The sequence below is a fragment of the Quercus robur genome, chromosome 11 (genome assembly GCF_932294415.1).
Source record: "Quercus robur chromosome 11, dhQueRobu3.1, whole genome shotgun sequence".
In the NCBI taxonomy this organism is placed as follows: Eukaryota; Viridiplantae; Streptophyta; class Magnoliopsida; order Fagales; family Fagaceae; genus Quercus; species Quercus robur.
This window is the reverse complement of record NC_065544.1, coordinates 4,830,998-4,848,329: the sequence shown is the minus strand read 5'-3', so window position 1 is coordinate 4,848,329 and position 17,332 is coordinate 4,830,998. Positions and strand designations below refer to the sequence as shown.

Below are 17,332 nucleotides of genomic sequence, written 5' to 3'. Positions count from 1 at the left end.
AGCTCAAGGAAAACAATGACAATTTTGTGTATATCAAGGCAATGTTTTCAATTATACCAAACGATTAAGTCAAATTTTTGGCATTGAAGAGAATCTTCACATCATCTTCCGCATCTTTCTTTAAACCAAAGCAATGAAAGCATAAGATGACACGTGGCACAAAAGGACCAAAATGCCTACACCTTTCAAGTTTACTCACATCATTAGAACAGTGAGAACAAATTCAATCTCACCAAAATTGTTCTACAAATCAATGGAAAACTAGTAGCCAAATCAATACTTACAGCTTCAATACATCCAAATAAAAGGTTAACCAAATCTTTCCACTATAGAAATCCTTCAAGTGATTGTCCCATCTGCCAAATTTTCAGATGTCATAAAACCTAACAAAAATTTCAACATAAAGAAAGTTTTATAAAGGTCTACACATACCAAAAATGCAAATTGCAGCTCTCCAAGAAGTACATCTTCAGAAACCCCATAATCCTTTATCAACAAACTTTCTAACAATTGTGTCTAAAAAGATCAGTGGAAGTTAAAACCCAAATCAGTAAATGCTAATGGTAGAATCTGTTGAGGTCATGTCTAAGTCTCTAACGCTCTGTTTGTTTCAATGTAAAATATTTTCAGGAAAATATTTTTCAATTTTAGCGTGTTTGTTTTGCAGTAAAATATTTGGTCAAAAGTAAAATATTTTCAGTCAACCACATCAATCTAAGCAAATTTGTGTAAAATATTTTACGCTTAAAATTTTGGGAAAACATTTTACATTTGCTACTTCCTCACACCCCGATACTTATCACTCCCGCACTTTCGCGCTAAAACTCTCCTCTCATATATCTCTCCAAAAACATCCAGCCACCCTCTCAGATTTCTCTCCAAAAAACCTAGCCACCTTCGGTCCCCTCTCCCTCCAATCTCCGGCTTCAAGGTCCAAGACACCACCGGCCAGCTCTAGCTTCCGCCGGCGCCGCCCATCACCGGCAAAACCAGGTACTTTTCTGCCTTTTTAAATTAGATTTCTCCTTTTCTTTTCGTTTTTCTTCATCTCTAACCCTTCTCTGGGTTTTCTGTTCGATCTGGTGTGTCGTATGGTTTTGTTTCTGGGTTTTTCAACAAAATGGCTTTTGTGCTCGCTTCTGGGTTGTCTCTAACCCTTCTCTGGGTTTTTGTGTTTCTGGGTTTTTCAATTGAATCAACCACATGACTATATTGAGTGTTAACTTTTCTAAAGACAATTAAGTTCAATGATTTGGTTCATTGGCCAATGCAATGTAACAATATTGTGTTCGATTATGTAACTTTTTTGATTTTTAGTTTTTTTTTTTTTTTTTTTGATAATCTGCAATGTATTACTTAAAATCTGCAATGTTTTCGTTTTTCTGGGTTTTTTTTTTTTTTTTTTTTTTTTTGATAATTTGCAATGTTCTGTTGATTTTTAGTTTTTTTGATAATCTGCAAGAGTAAGGATGTTGGAACGGGGAGTGAGCAGAGTCCACTGGCAGGGGAGGTTGGGGCTGTTGATTTTTAGTTAATACTAGGTGCATGCCTGTTTGAATTTTTCAATCTAAAAATGGATTGGTGATCAGTGGGGTTAGAGTACAATTGATTTAGGCAAATATATGGGTTTTTTTTTTTTTTTTTGAAGCATTTATAATAGAAACATTTGCTTCCATTTATTCTTTGATTTTGTACGTTTTGTTAGCAACTGGATGTGTGTTATATAATTGGTTTTGCATTGTTCTGGGCACGGTTGTTAAACTGGATGATTGCTTGATTTTGGGTTTGCCATAAGATATAAATCTAGTGGCTTTTGTAAAAATTCTGAGATTTTGGGTTTTGCTATATTTTGTATATGATTGGCCACAAGAGTAGGTTATAATTGATTTGTTCTTAAATGGGCCAGCTTACTTTTCTCAACTGTGGTTTTATGTTCATTTCTTCGTAAATATATGTAAGGTGAAGGATTCATTGGTTAAGGGTAATGTGGTTGTGATATTTTAAAGGATACAGGGCCATCAAAAATCTACAACCACTCACCTTTGATCACTTATTTGGTTGCTGCCTCTGCTTTTTGGTTGTGTTGTTGGCTTTTTCTATTTTGTTTTAGTTTTGTGTGGCTAAAGAAAAGTTAAAAGAGCCCATTATCTTGGTTTTGTTATGTAGATGGATAACCAAAAAATTCAAGCAGCAATTCTTGCCACAGTTGCATCTGTCCTTGCTGTGGGAGCTATAATATTAGAAGATATTAGGTCTAGGAGATTTATAATTAGGCAACCTCGTGTGAACCGGGATTATGAAAGAGAAGGTTTTATAAGTGATATTCTTCATCGAGGTGACGCACGTTGCAGTTTTATGATAAGAATGAGACCTGTAGCTTTCTATGAATTATGTAGAATTCTTGTTGAGAGAAATTTGGTACGTGAGACTATCTACATGTCTGTTACAGAGCAGGTGTTGATGTTTTTGCATATTATTGGCCATAATGTTAGGTTTCGAGTCGTTGCTGCCAGGTTCCATAGATCGATTGAGACAGCTTATCGATATTTTAAAATTGTCCTTAAAGCAATTTTGCAGTTATATAGGCATGTTGTTAGATTATCTGACAACTCTACACCCCCAGAGATAAGGAATAGTAGAAGGTTTTATCCTTACTTTAAGGTAAACTTTTCAAATTTTGTTTGTTGTTTTTTTATTTGTTAGGTGATTTTTGAAATGAACATTACTTAATATTGGTCATCATTAGGATTGTGTGGGAGCAATTGATGGAACTCATGTCCGTGCATCTGTTCCAATTGAAATCCAAGGAAGGTTTCGTGGTCGAAAGGGGGGGACAACACAAAATGTGTTAGCTGTAGTTTCGTTTGACTTAAGATTCACCTATATGTTAGCTGGTTGGGAAGGCAGTGCTCATGATTCTCGTATTTTAAATGATGCACTTAGTAGACCAAGGGGACTTAAAATTCCAGAAGGTATTATATAGATAACTAGCCTTTATGTTTGGTTTTATGCTGGAATTTTTTTAAAAAAAAAAATTGATTCATAATTTGTAGGTAAATATTATCTTGGTGATGCCGGTTATGGAAATAGACCTGGAATCTTGTCTCCTTATCGAAGTGTTCGATATCATTTGAAAGAGTTTAGTGATCATCCACCTGAAAATGCAAAAGAATTATTCAACCTTCGTCATTCTTCGTTGCGAACTACCATTGAGCGAGGGTTTGGAGTTATAAAAAAACGTTTTCGTGTCTTGGATGCAGAACCATTTTGGTCTTTTAATACACAAGTGGATGTAGTTTTAGCATGTGGTGTTATTCACAATCACATCATGGGGGTTGATCCTAATGACCCAATTATGCAAGATGGAACATTTGAGACAGAGTCTAGTGATCGAGTCCAACCTAGCCGACGCGAAGCTATAGTGGAAAGTAGAGAATGGAATAATAAGAGGGATGAGATATGTCAAGCAATGTGGGCTGACTACATAATTAGGAGACATGCATAAATTTATTCAGTCCAAACTGTTTGGAGTTATTTGTTGATGATGTATTACAGCTTTCTATGATTAGGTGCTGTCAACTTTATTTGGCTTTATATTTGGTTGCTAACAAAGCATAAGTGGATATCTTGTATACTTTTTAAAATGTAATAATTGAATATTTCTGTGGGGAAACAGTTAAAATTGTTATTTGGTTCCTCAAGTTCAAGTCAACATGGCATTGCATTGTTTTTTGATGATGAATTTTTTGTTCCATAGTTTCAATTTTTATTTTTGTAATAATGTTTTATATTGTTATTATCATAATGGTTGTGATTCATTAGATTGTCCTTTTGACTATAGCAATGTCCAAGAACAAGGGGAAAGAATTAGGATCTCAACTTAGGTGGACACAACCAATGTGTGACATGCTATTTAAAATGTTGGTTGTTGAGGCTGAACAAGGCAACAAGCCCTCAAACAAATATAAGCCTCAATCCCTTGACAAAGTGGCAAAAGAAATTGGTGTGAAGTTTAATGTAGAGTGTCATGCATCACATGTGCATAACCGCCTTCGTACGGTTAGAAAAGAGTGGAAACTCGTTCAGGATATTCGAAAAAAAAGTGGATTTGGTTGGGATGATAATTTGAAAATGATCACATGTGACAAGCAAACTTATGATGCTGAAGTGCTAGTATGAAATTTATATAAATGAGCTTCATTTTATACATTTATTATATTAAATCATCCAATTTATTGACATTGTCATATTTCTTTGAACAGGCTCATCCCGCTCATGCGCCTTATTTAAATAAAAAAATTGAACAGTATGATGAGATGGCTATTGTTGTTGGTAAGGACATGGCAACCGGTGGCTTTTCAAAGCAATGGAGTGAACATTCTCCATTGGTTGAAAATGAGACCCCACAAAATGACATCCAAAATCCAAAATTTGAAGGTGACACTGATACGTTGCCAAAAGATGCCCATGAAGCTTCCAATGGAACTTCATCTAAGGGAAGGAGCCATAGAAAGAGAACTTATGCAGCTATGAATGAAGATAGTCCTTTTAGTGAGATGACTGAACAACTCAAATAGATTGCAGTAGCTGTTACAGCTCTGAGTCATGGCCCAGTTAATACAAATGAGCTTCATAAAGTAGTGATGAATGTTGAAGGCTTTGAAGAAGACATGCTTGATGAAGCTTTTGATCATTTGGTTAATGATGAAAAGGCAGGAAGGGCCTTTATGGCTAAAAATGATAGGATGAGAAAGCTTTGGTTGGAGAAATTTTTCAACAAAACCTTCTAACTTGAAGTTGCTGGATATGTTGTGTGAAACATGTTAGTGGTACCATGGTATTCTTTAGGTTATTAATAATTATGGAACACTGATTGACATGTTTTGGAGTTATTATGGAATAATGTTATATTTTGGATTCATTAGTATTTTGATAATGTTATATTTTTTCCAGATATATTTTGCAAGTTCTGCTGTATTGGTTGGGAAATATTCTGCAAGTTCTTTCATTTTGAAATAGGCCATTAAGGACAAGATACTCTCCTTGGATTACCTAAACTATCAGGTTGAAATATTGACTGCTGATTCTGAGCTTTCATTTAACAATGGGGTGATTGTTAAATGAAAATACTAACAGATTCTCTCTCTCTCTTCTTTATTACTGCTTTATTAATTTTTGTAGGCCATTGAGTTGGTTACAGAAAATTTTCACAGATTGAGGTTGTGGTGATTTGGCACTTACCTTCTATAAAAGTAGTAGGAGGAAACCTTTATGGAGGGGCTTGTACCTGGAATGGAATGCCTTTGCAAAGCAACAATTATATTGAGTTGAATTCTGCTGGTTCATGGTCTGTAGATTGTAGAGTTAGTATTGAATACTGTTATGGTATAGGGGGTGAAGGTCAAAAGTGGAATGGAATGATTGAAGTAGTTTGACTTAAGGGCCAGCTTTACAATGTTAAATTTTAGAAAATTGTTCATAAATGGGCCAGCTGTAATCATTTTATGCATTTATGCTCAACTAAATCTGCATTGATTTTTCGTTTTTCTTTTCTTGTCGTTAATAATTTTATTGCTGGGTTCAGTTCCTAAAGCTGGCAAGAAAGTAGCATCCCAGATAAACAATAGGAGCCATCTTTGGCAGAATCGAATGAGTGATGGCTTCCTAATAATGTGAATAACAATGATACATACAAGCATTATTATGATGGCTTCCCCAGTCATACTCTTTAGCTAAAACTATTCTTCATAGTGTTAATTTATACATAGAACATTTTTAAACCGTGAATATTTCACCTTAATGACTACTGTTCTCTTTCTTTGCCTATACTGATGATGTGCTCAGAATCTTTTTTTCTTTCTTTTTCTTGTAGATGCCACATATGACTTTAAGCAATTTGTGTCTTTCTTTGCCTATACGGATGGAATGATTGAGTTAGTATTTGAATATTGATTGCTGATTCTGAGCTTTCATTTTACCGGTTTTTTTATTTCCATTTTACGTTGTGTCAAACACTTGAAAACATTTTACACAACATTTTCATATACATTGCCAAACACTGTAAAATGAAAATATTTTCCTCCAAATATTTCACCTTTGCAAATATTTTACATCGAAACAAACAGAGCGTAAGATCTCTTACCTTGTCAATATTCAAGGAAGTAAGTTCTTGCCCATGTATTCCTTTTTGTTTGATAACACGGGGAATTGATGTATAGTAACATCTTCTGCTCTGAGAATTGTCCACTGATGTTAAGAACTTACTAGACTTCATCTGCTCATCTAGTGCTTTCTTCATTGCTGTTTTAGGAGTGTTTGTAACTATCCCTAATTCACATGCAACAGTGATCTCTCCTCCAATGGGTTCTGCATGTTGAATGAATCATTTAAATTTAAAAGTTTATGCAGAATTGACAATCAGAAGACACAAACCATAAATTCAAACAACAACCAAGCCTTAGTTTCAAAATATAAACCACAGATTCAAAGTAAACAAAGAATCAAGATAACTGGGATAAAAAAATAAAATAAGAATAAAATAGAATTCATGATCTAAACCAAATAAAACAATGATATAGTGGTAGCCATTAGGTGCAGTATAAACAACAAATATGATAAACGAAGTTTCTGAGTGGCACAAGCCATTTATCTTACTAAAGAAACGCTCCAGCCAATCAAATGCCCTTTCTTTACACTTCTTGCAAATGTAATATATCAAACAAGAAGAAGCTGGTGTCTAAGCCATAATAAACCTTCCCCCCCAAGCTTACATTCCCAACAAGCCACAATAAGTTCTACCCAAAAATTTAGGCAAAAACCAATAAATACCAAATAAGGAAAAATCAAAGGATCAAATGTCTTTTTAAGTGGGCAGTTCAAGAATAATTCACCATCCCTCAAACACACGTCACACCAACAAACAATAAATTTTTTCCCACCCCACCAAATACTCAGCTGTAAAAAGACTCATTTCAGAAAGCCCATCACACATTTTTAGTCCCTCATAAGGCATAGAAACTAAAGAATCAATGGATATTTTGAGTGATCAGTGTCTAAGTTCATATGATATAAGAGTTAAGTTAGACAAATTTGAAAGTTGATGTATACTAGAATAATGGTTAAATGAAAAATCCACCCTTGAGATTTTAAAACAAGAGGTAATTTATCAATGTACGTTATATCTACAAAATATCTTTTAAATCTAAAATCAACGTAATCTAGACACGTTTGTACCTTCGATACACTCAAGATGGATGGACAATGGAAACCTTTCAAGGGGGCCTCCAAAAGGGGTAGAACTGTTTAAACATATGATGGTGCAGATAAATTGCATAAAGCTTGGTAGGTCACGATATTATTTTTAAAGGCCAAAATTAGAGTAGTACCAAATTGTACTGCTTAAATGTAATCTTTGAGGAGCTTAGGGACCATGTCCCCAATATATATTTTCCTGACAATAGACCAAAAGTTTCTGTTCAACTTTAACTACTACTTGTGCCTCTCAATTGTGAAACCACCAAGATATCCACTCACCAAAAATGACCACAACCTCATATTTCTTCATTCCTGCACACACACCCTATGAGTCCAATCTCATACTCCACCCTGTTCTTGAACACAAGAACTGCATACCTTTGCCTCTCACTCTCTAGGGTATCTACAATAAACCTTGTATTGAAAATTAGAACTCCTAAGAAATGGTCAATAATCTCTTCTTTGATGATAATTCCTCCACACAAAATAAAATTGATGAGAAAATTGCACACATCTATAGACATATAACCTAGAAAGCACCGACACAACTGCAAGGTCGTCGTACCGGAGTCCAACGCGGCGTCCGACGCGCTGACTCTCCCCTTTTTATTATTTTTTTTTTTTTTATTCACGGCGATTCGCACCGACTCGGCCAGATTCACGCCGATTCGGGTGGAAACGGGAACCGATACGGCCGAACGGCCACCGAAACATGCCAATACGGCCGAAACAGCCGCCGAAATGGACAGCGGCTGCCATTCTTCTACTTCATGTGGCCTTGCGAGAGGAAAAAAAAAAGAGAGAAGGAAGAAGAAGATGAGAAGACACAAAAAAATGGATGGAAGAAAATTAAAGGTATGTAACAAAAGAATATAAATTAAGTAGGTGGAAAAGTCAATTATTTAATGTGGGTGGGCTTGGGAATTGGAAAATGAGTAAAGGAACCTTCTTGAAATGTGGTTTTTTGTTTATAATTACCAAAAATATTGATTTTATTAAAAACAAATCATAAATAATTGTTTTTTAATAATAAATTCTACCATTTATTTGAATTTTTTTATATAAAAATATTAAATTCACTATATAAAAATATTTTTAATAATTTTTTAATCGACCGCACCCAGCCGCACCCGCACCCTATTTTTTCAAAAATTGCTGAGTCCCGCACCCACACCTGCACCCACACTCACACCCGAAAACGCACCCGTGCTTCATAGCATATAACATGTATCCCATAGCATGACACTACTCCAAATCGTTAAAGCTTTCTACTGTTACATGGTTTCCCAACCTTGGTTAGATAATTATGAGACTAATTTCCACCATTTTCCTTGTGCCAATCCCTCTCAAAGTCTACCATTTTCCAACTTCAAAGTTTAGTCTCAAATCTGTTTTATCCATTTTTCATAAGAAACATAACTACAACAGAAAATCAGTGAGCAAGAAGCATCTAAATATCACCAACATGAAAGAGAAACTAAAATTGATTGAAAAAGAAACATATACGCAGATGGAAAATAGATAATAAATCAAACACAAGCGACAATGGTAAAGAAACTCATAATAGATTGCAGTATTAAGAGCCCCAAGTGTAGTTAGATGGAACAAACCAATCTGTTCAATAATGCTCTTTGCAATGTAATTTGATAAATGCTTCCAATCTCCATACTGGCTTTAGATTATAAGGACCAAGTTGTCTGTCAAACTCCAAACTTTTAACTGCTTGACAATATCTCTCTTCCTTAACAAAGGAAAAGTGAGAGAGAAAAAACAAACTCAGTTTCAGATCAACAAGATTTTAAATTTAGACCTTAGACACTCAAAGCATTCTTCACAAAAGCAAAGTTTCAAGCTTCAAAGCAGGTAGCTTGGTGAAACTGAGTGGCATAATAGCTATAAATCTTGCATGTGATCACCTAGCAGAATATATTATGAGGGTTGAATGTCCACTTCTATAGATTTGAACAATAGGATCTACCAAGTAGGGGAACATAACCATGTAAAAGCATCATGTCAAGTTCGAATTCTCACTGTACTACACAATTTTTGTATTTTCAATAGTTACAATGGGGAAAGGGAGACTTGAACCCTGAATGTCTCTATTCGAATCACCAAGAAGTTGTAGTTGAGTTATAAGACTCTTGGCACTCCACAACTATAGCATGGTTAGAGTAGGTCAGAAAAATATTAAAAGTCATATCAAGACATATAACCTAATACATTTCAATAAAATGACATGATACAGAAATGTCAGAAACACCACCAAATGTAATTCACATTGTTAACTGTACACTAGTTATAATATGGTTTTGGGCAGTAAATTCTCAAGTTAACTTTGATTAGATTAAAACCCAATTTAAGGAAATCAGGCAAGAAAAAAAACCAATATTGCAACTGCATTAAGCAATCAACTGACATCAGGTTAGTCTGGTTTTCAGATGTTTTTTTTTTTTTTTTTTGATAGATAACGAAAAAAAAATTTATTAAAAAACCAGCCAACATGAGTACATTGGGGATGTACTGTGGGGGCAAAAATCAAGAATCAAAATTATAATGATCAAGTAAAATAGGAATGGAAGAACAAGTAAAATGCGATAAAGCGACACTCCAAACAAGGAGAGTATGGCAGAAAAAAGACTTAATCTCTAGCAAGGACCATTCACATCCCTCAAAACATCTAGCCCTATTGGAAAATTAGTTGAGGACTAACTCTAAGTCAACTTTATAATTTCTTCAGACATACTCGGTCAAATGCTCAAATGTTTTTAAATAAAACCATCTTTTGATTTCCTTACATGATTTCAAAGCTTTATAAGCATTTGATTGCAAAGAGGGGAAAAGAATCAGGTTTTCCTAAAACGGACGCCTAATCGATTTTTCTTGCTGGGTAGCGCTTCCAAAATGCAGCAGGTTAGCAAGTTCTGTTTTGCCAAAACCTAAAAGGGCACAAGTTCCCTAACTAATGTCAAGACTTGAGCCACAATTCAAATCCATGCAGGTTGCAAAATACATCAGTCTGACTCTGTTCCCATATTAGTAGCTATATGCATCAGGTACTAAAAATAAATAAATAAATAAATGGTATGTGCAATTAAAATGGTTACAAACCTCTTCTCCTGATACTTTGACCAATCTTTCCTGTAGTTGCTCCCACCTACAAACAACTACCTGTTACAGCCATTTACATGAGAATGATCATTTCTGGTGCAAACTTCCACCTCATTTGAAAATAACTTATTGTTAATTAACTTCACACTCTCCACAAATCTAGACACACAAAAATTGGCTAAATGAAGTGGCCTCCGGTTAAATCTAATCAATTATTCCCTAGTTACAGGGGTGTATCACATTTTAAAAAAAGCTCACTTTATCTAAGCTTTCATGCTTAAAAAGGGCAAGCACACAATAACCTTATTGTTATGCAATGGCAGGATGCCAGTAGGATGTCAATTACTTGTTTCTATTTTATTCTCTCAGCCACAATTTTATACAAACTGTGTCAAAAACAAGTTTTTCTCTCGCTTCATCTTTCTTGAACATTTAATAACATGGGCTGATTTACCTAATTATTTGTATAATAAATCATGTTGGCCTCTTATTTTTACAGTTCAAACGCGCGTTCCATCAAAGCCTCATTTCAAACATAGAGGAAATAGTTATTAATGAAATTGGAAAAGATCTAGATCTTCTATCTAGGAGCATGGATGCATCAAATGGTTGAAGTGTACAATTAGGATATGTTTTGGACCTAGAAACGGCTCCAACATGACCAGATATTGATGGCAACTGTTATAAATTGTAGTACTAAACAAAATGAAAGAATCTACAAAGAGCGGAGCGAATTGAACAGACTATAAACTAAAGTAGAAAACGTGGAAATAAAGTAAATGCATTTGAAACCACAGAAGGAGCAGCGTGGATAAAGAAACCAATAATTGGTGAGAAATCATTGCCATCTCTGCGTATATGCAACAAGTATTAGAAAATTGCTCTACAAACAAAAATCGCATAAAAATACAATAACTAATAAATTACAAGAACATAAGATTTCTGACAATCAAAGTAACCATAAAAGCAAACAGAAAACATCTGCCACATTGATTGATTGATTGATTGATGAATAAATATAAGGAAAAGCAAACAGAAGAAAGAAGTAGAAGAAGAAGAAGAAGAAGAAGAATATAGTACCTGAGTATCGATGCCGAGGAGAGTGTATTGAGGAACATCGAGGAGGAGAAGTGTAACGCCCTGCTGTGTTCGGATCCATACTCTGAGAGAGAGAATTTCAAATTACTATTCCTCTTTTTATTTTGAAAATTTTGGGGTTTTTCTTTTTTGTTCAGTGTTTAGTGTTTGAGACACATCCAGAAGGCTCTCTCGTCTCGTGCACCGCGCCGGTGCACGTGACGCACAAAGAGAAAAATAGTAAAATAAAAAGGCAAATTAAACATGAATGATAAAAAATAAAAAACAATTCAAATTTCCAGGGCAAAAAGGTGAACTTTATTTTGTTTTATTTTTTTGTAATTTTAGTTGATTTTATTTTTATTTTTTTTACAATTACACTCTTCTTCTTCTTTTAAGCCTATCGATTGTATTTATAAGGGTAATGCTCAATAATTTTATTTCAATTGTTCTAAATTTTAGGCTGATTTTACTGGTTTTATTTGGAAGGTGATAGACGATTGGAGATTTTAAAGTTTTTTTTCTTTCTTTTTTTTTTTCTTTTTTTCAGTACTTCAAGAAAAGCTATTGCTTTCTAGTTGGTGATTCATTTTTACTATTACTTTTTATAATTTTTAGATTTGGAAGACTTTTTTTTTAAGAAAATTAAACTATTTAATTGAGGTGGTAAATATAACTAAAATGATATGTCATAATTTCATTGGACCTTTACGGACAATTAGACATGGTGCATGGATGGAATGGAGCAAATCCAACCACATAATATTAGGGGAGTAGACAAAATTTGGAAACTTTATAAGATAAAATTAAAATTAACCCAAACTTTAAAAGTGTAATATGTAAAAATGATAAATTTTGTTTTTTTTTTTTAAAGTTTGAAAGGACCATAGTTTTTTGTACTCTAAAAAGCTTATCTAAAAAGTATCCTTGGACTATTTTTTACTTCTTTCCTCAAATAAAAACCCCGTCCTAGTCTGTCTTGCATTAGTATCTACTTATTTTGCAATTGGATGCCAAAGAAAGTGAATACATTTATGGTCCGTTTGGATTGAGGAGAGGAAAGAAGAGTAGAATAAATTTAGCCTAAAATTAGCCTATTTTCAGTTAACTCTATTCTACTTCTCCTTCTTCCCCCCTCAATCCAAACAGACCCTTAATCTTTCTGCCTTATTGAATGGGAGATTTTGGGTAGATACTAGATAGCTAGAAAAGCAAAGTTTGGCTATAACACTTGTTGGGGTAATTCAGTTTTAGGAAGTAGGTTTTTTAATCATATAACTACTTTTTCTAAACTTTTTCTTTTAATTCAAATCATTGAAAAGTTTCTGTGGGGGATCCGAGGATAGAGGAGGATTAGACCATAGAGTAGCTTGTGTAATCTAGCTTAAGGGGATAAAAAAGCTCCGAAGACTTCGCCGACCCGAGGATGGAAGTAGATGCAGGGCAATTAGTACCTTATGAAGGCTCGAGGAGAGGAGAAGGACCATAATGGGAACAAGGATGATGGGAGGAAGCTTCCTAAAAGGTATACCTCCTCCCTCTGCTTTGAATGTCTAATACCAACCTTATCAACTGCATTAATGTAGAAATGATACCTAAACAATAACTTCACAACTAACAATTCTTTCTACCACCTTCAGTAGAACTGTAATGGGACAAGTATCTTAAGGAATGCCTTAAGACATACAGGTGGAGGACTAGGATGGAAGTAAGAGAGATATAAAGGGGGAGAACCTCCCAGAAAAAGGGGATGATAAACACTTCCTCTAAGAAACAGTAAAGTGAACAATGTATAATCTAATGTAAAACTTGGACCAATTTTTTATAAGAAACTAATCCCCAGACCTGCCTGAGGAGAGTACTGTTCTCAATTACTACTTGAATTAATAACATCGTACATCTTTAAATTGAAAAAGAAATAGAAAATTTAATAATTTAATTATTATTATACCACCTCACTTACATGAGCCTAGACTTTCCCTCAACAAGTGATTAATACCATAGTCAATTACCAGTTTATCCAAAATCATAAGCTGATAACGAATGGGAGAATTTAACATTACCATTATTCTAAAGAGTCTATTACATCATTCATATAAATACCAGGTCTTTTTTATCATAATATACAAGAATATTCATAAATTCTACACTGGTGAAAAAAAAAAAAAAAAAAAGCCTTAAAAATTGGCAAGAAAGTGAAATATTGTAAATCAAGTTAGGACCACAATCCCTATCTTCAATTGCCAAAGTTAGTTATAACTTGGGTCATCCAACATCTCTACTACTGGAGCAAACTGCAAAGTTGAACAATGAGCAAGGATGAGATCATGAGCGAGAAAATTCATAGATCAAAATTTTAATATGGATACACACTAACCTCATCATCTTCTTCAAAGTATATTCCATCACCTGCACTGTTTAGCTGAAACTCCCACCCTAGATTGTTCTCAAGCAACTCTTTAAGTTTCCTCGTCTATAATAATAAAAAGAGAGGACCTTACAATTTGTCTTAATCAGCATAAAGCAACTACTAGCAATGAAGTGAAAGCTTAATATTCCCTTAAGGGAAATTTCACTCAAATGAAGGCTTAACAAACTCTGTTCCTATGGCCTTTGGACCAAATGACTTCAACCAAAGTGTTAAAATGCATTAAAACTAATGTGGCTCAAATCGAGTGTAATGGTCCTTATGATACATTGGGAGTCACAGTTGCAAAATTTTACCAGAACCAGCTAAAGCTACCACAGACTGTTGAAAAATATCAAATATTGACAACTTGCCTTTATATCATACATTTCAGCCATTACCAGATGGCAAATATTGACCACTGTTGGCTTTTATGTCATGCATTTCAACTGTCACTAGCCATTACAGGTATGGTATTGATATCACAAATTCATATCGGACTATCGGTCATCTAAAACCAAGACAAATCAACCATTTTCTAAGGTAACCGCCAAAATTTAACTCTAGACTAAAATATGATTTACACCCTTTAAGTTTGAGGTCACTAGCATTTTGTCCCTCAATGCCTTTTCATTCTTGCTGCTAACCCACCAAAAAATTACGCCCTTTTGAATAAAAAGAGAAGCAATTAATCCAAACCCTAACCCGAATCCAAAAATCAACCCATCCAAGCACCATTGCCCAAACACCTTAGAGCCACCAAATCACCACTGTGTATGGCCAGCCTAACCACAAACTTAAAGGCAAACCCAGGGGAAATCACAGCAACCACCCTGTAATGATGTCATATTTGAGTGGATTAATAGCGAAAATGAGACAGACCACGATGGAAGGGGCACATTGACATTGATTTCATACTTGAGGGTGTAAATTACAAATTTTCATTGTCGATGGACAACAATCCCAAACTTACAGTGTAGATGGTATTTTAGCCTTGATTGTATGTCTCCCAACACAAAGCATAATAGAGGCTGAAGTCATTGATTTAATCTTGTAAAAATATGTGAGTTGTCTCTATCTATTAAAAATAAGAAAGTAAACATCCTTATTCAAGGAAATCAAAAAATGCATACTTCAATTTGGAAGATATCATCCTAAAACACACTTAAATTTTCAATATTCCAGAAATGTATTAAAATTTGGCTATCCAGTATGAAATGAATCAAATGACACTAGAGATATGAACTTGTAACTTATAAGAGACAAAAATTAAACATTCAAAATCAAATTCATAAATGATTGAGTTGGAATTAACGAAAGATTTCTGTTTTTTTTTTTTTTTTTTTTTTTTTTGCTAGAGAAAGAAAGAGAGAGTAAAGCAACATAGGAGGGGTTTTCAACAATTTTTGTAAGTAATGTGAACGAGATAATGTTTGGTTTTATGAATGAAGCAAACTTTCTTGACATGAATTTTATGTATAGGCAGATTTATATGTTATATACATGAATCTCTATAAAATCAGTTAAAGTAATAAATAAATAACATCTAATTTGCAAAGTAGAAAATCCATAATCTTATGCAGACCAAAACTGAGAATCAATTGCTAATGCCTAAAAGGAAAGTGTATGCAGAGAAAATGAAAGCCTGGCAAGTTGCCCCAACCTCCAAATCAACAGAGAATCAAACATGAAGAACATGAAGAAGCAGGATTAGCGTTCATACCCATGACAGCAAATGTCCATCAACAGACGAGGCATCTAGCATCAATGAAAAGAAGTCCTGCATTTCCATTTAGCAATTAGTCAACAATCTGTGATGAACTTACCATTTCTTCTTTAACAAGTAAAAATGTTACAATGGAAACAAAATTCAATCAATGTGATTAAAAGTGACTAAGCAATGATTTATATTGGTTTTTAAGCAAGTTGCTCAAATTGACCAATAATGTTGGTGAGTAGGTAAACAGTTCACTAGATCAAGGAAAACCGTGAAATCTGACTTGCCAATAAAAGTGATATCAACAAGGGACATTGTAAATTTACAAAAATGCCCATTAAGCATGGCAGCACAATCATAGATTTAAACAATGACTTAGTAACCTCTGAAAGGTACCTTGCAAAGATGGTGCAAAAAGCTATCAGCAGATAACCATGAATCATCCAATAGTGCGGATACCCCTGTTGCTGCACCACTGGTATTTGTATGATCTTTCTCAAGCCCAAATTTCAGTTGATAGTAGATAACCTTAATGAACTACATAGAATTCTATAAGTTGTCAGAGCTCTGCATAAAACTAACAGCAAAAATAGAACAATTACATTTACTGAGTGTTAATCAGTATTAAATGAAGAAAGAAAATGCAATTTTAATTTAGCGAATTGCCAAGAGCCAAGTAGCTAATTAGTTGGCACTTCTTAGTGTTTCCAACCAAGAGATCCAGTATTCAAATCCCCCTACTACCAAATATCAATGCATCCAAAATTTTAATTTGGCGAATCAAACATACTACGAATTCTATGCAAGTTAACTACAGATGTTGCAAATATGGTCACAACCTAATAAACCAATGAAGCTTATTTCATGCCCAATATCATAGTTAAATACTTCAATTTATAAGGGGCTACATAAGAATTAAAACATTCAACAAGAAGAGGACTTCAAAGAAGTAACTAAAATAAAAACTTTCAATAACACAAATATATAACAATAGGCCAACTGAAATTGATTAGGCTTTTGAAAATCAGGACAGACTATTAAACAAACTTACCCTTTCTTATTTAGAGTGTGTTTAGGAAGTGATGAAAGTTGTAGCTTATTAGAGTTTTTAGCTTATTTTTGCTACTATTCATGAGTTTCATTGCACTTTTTGGTACTATTCATGGGTCCCACTGCATTATTCAGCTAGCTTTTAACTTTTTCTACAATACTTTCAATAAAAAGTTTTCAGTTTCAACTAAATAAGTTGTTCCCAAACAGACAATTAGTATATTGATGTTATTATTAACAAAGGAACAAGATCCTTAGTCTATCAAACAAAATGGCCCCACATTAAGCAAAATGATGAAATGAAAAACAAAATCACAAAAAGAAAATAATTGACAAAGGGCCGAAGGCTTTGTTGGGTTGACTTGCATCTTAGATATGCCTTAATAGTTACATCCCAAGTTCAACGGTGGCTACATGAATTTTTTTAAGGGGTCATTAAAAAACTTAAACTAAAAACAAAATTTTATAAAAAGAGAACTTGAGTATATCAAGTTATTGACACACACACAAAATACGCAAATACATAAAATTTTACAATTTCCTTCTATGAGTTTTCATATTTTAAAATCTTTACATGATAATTAATTATCAATTTTCATTATTTATTATCAATGGGGGTAGGCATGACAAGTTTGTATAATTTTTTTATTTGTATGGAGTAGTCATTATCTATGTGTAATACTTTTTATAAAAATATTTTAAACTAAGTGAGCATTTGG

The 17,332-nt window shown here is 33.9% G+C and overlaps 3 protein-coding genes and 1 pseudogene across 18 annotated transcripts in view; 2 read left to right on the top strand and 2 right to left on the bottom strand.

Moving 5' to 3' along the window:
- The window catches only part of LOC126707079 (uncharacterized), a 71,103-nt pseudogene extending 59,473 nt beyond the window's left edge, over window positions 1–11,630 (bottom strand).
- The window catches only part of LOC126707074 (putative disease resistance protein RGA1), a 134,053-nt gene that overhangs the window by 19,321 nt on the left and 97,400 nt on the right, over window positions 1–17,332 (top strand). The window lies entirely within an intron of this gene.
- LOC126707076 (uncharacterized) overlaps window positions 1–17,332 on the bottom strand; it is an 88,847-nt gene that overhangs the window by 4,983 nt on the left and 66,532 nt on the right. For 3 of the 10 annotated variants that reach the window (XM_050406674.1, XM_050406677.1, XM_050406673.1), the window contains exons 10-13: window positions 15,960–16,100; window positions 15,570–15,626; window positions 13,817–13,912; window positions 13,484–13,733 (exon numbers count right to left, since the gene is read on the bottom strand). The exons of 2 other annotated variants lie outside the window; for them this stretch is intronic. In XM_050406674.1, coding sequence (XP_050262631.1) covers window positions 13,689–13,733; window positions 13,817–13,912; window positions 15,570–15,626; window positions 15,960–16,100 — 339 coding nt within the window. In that variant the 3' untranslated portion in view covers window positions 13,484–13,688. Of the gene's footprint in view, window positions 1–13,483; window positions 13,734–13,816; window positions 13,913–15,569; window positions 15,627–15,959; window positions 16,101–17,332 lie in introns of those variants that run through there. 5 more of the 10 variants (XM_050406675.1, XM_050406682.1, XM_050406676.1 and 2 more) reach the window with 5 other exon arrangements.
- On the top strand, window positions 3,880–4,809 carry LOC126707080 (uncharacterized). Its single transcript, XM_050406687.1, has 2 exons — window positions 3,880–4,173; window positions 4,263–4,809. Exons 1-2 carry the CDS (start codon window positions 3,898–3,900, stop codon window positions 4,575–4,577), a joined length of 591 nt encoding a protein of 196 aa, XP_050262644.1. The 5' UTR covers window positions 3,880–3,897; the 3' UTR covers window positions 4,578–4,809.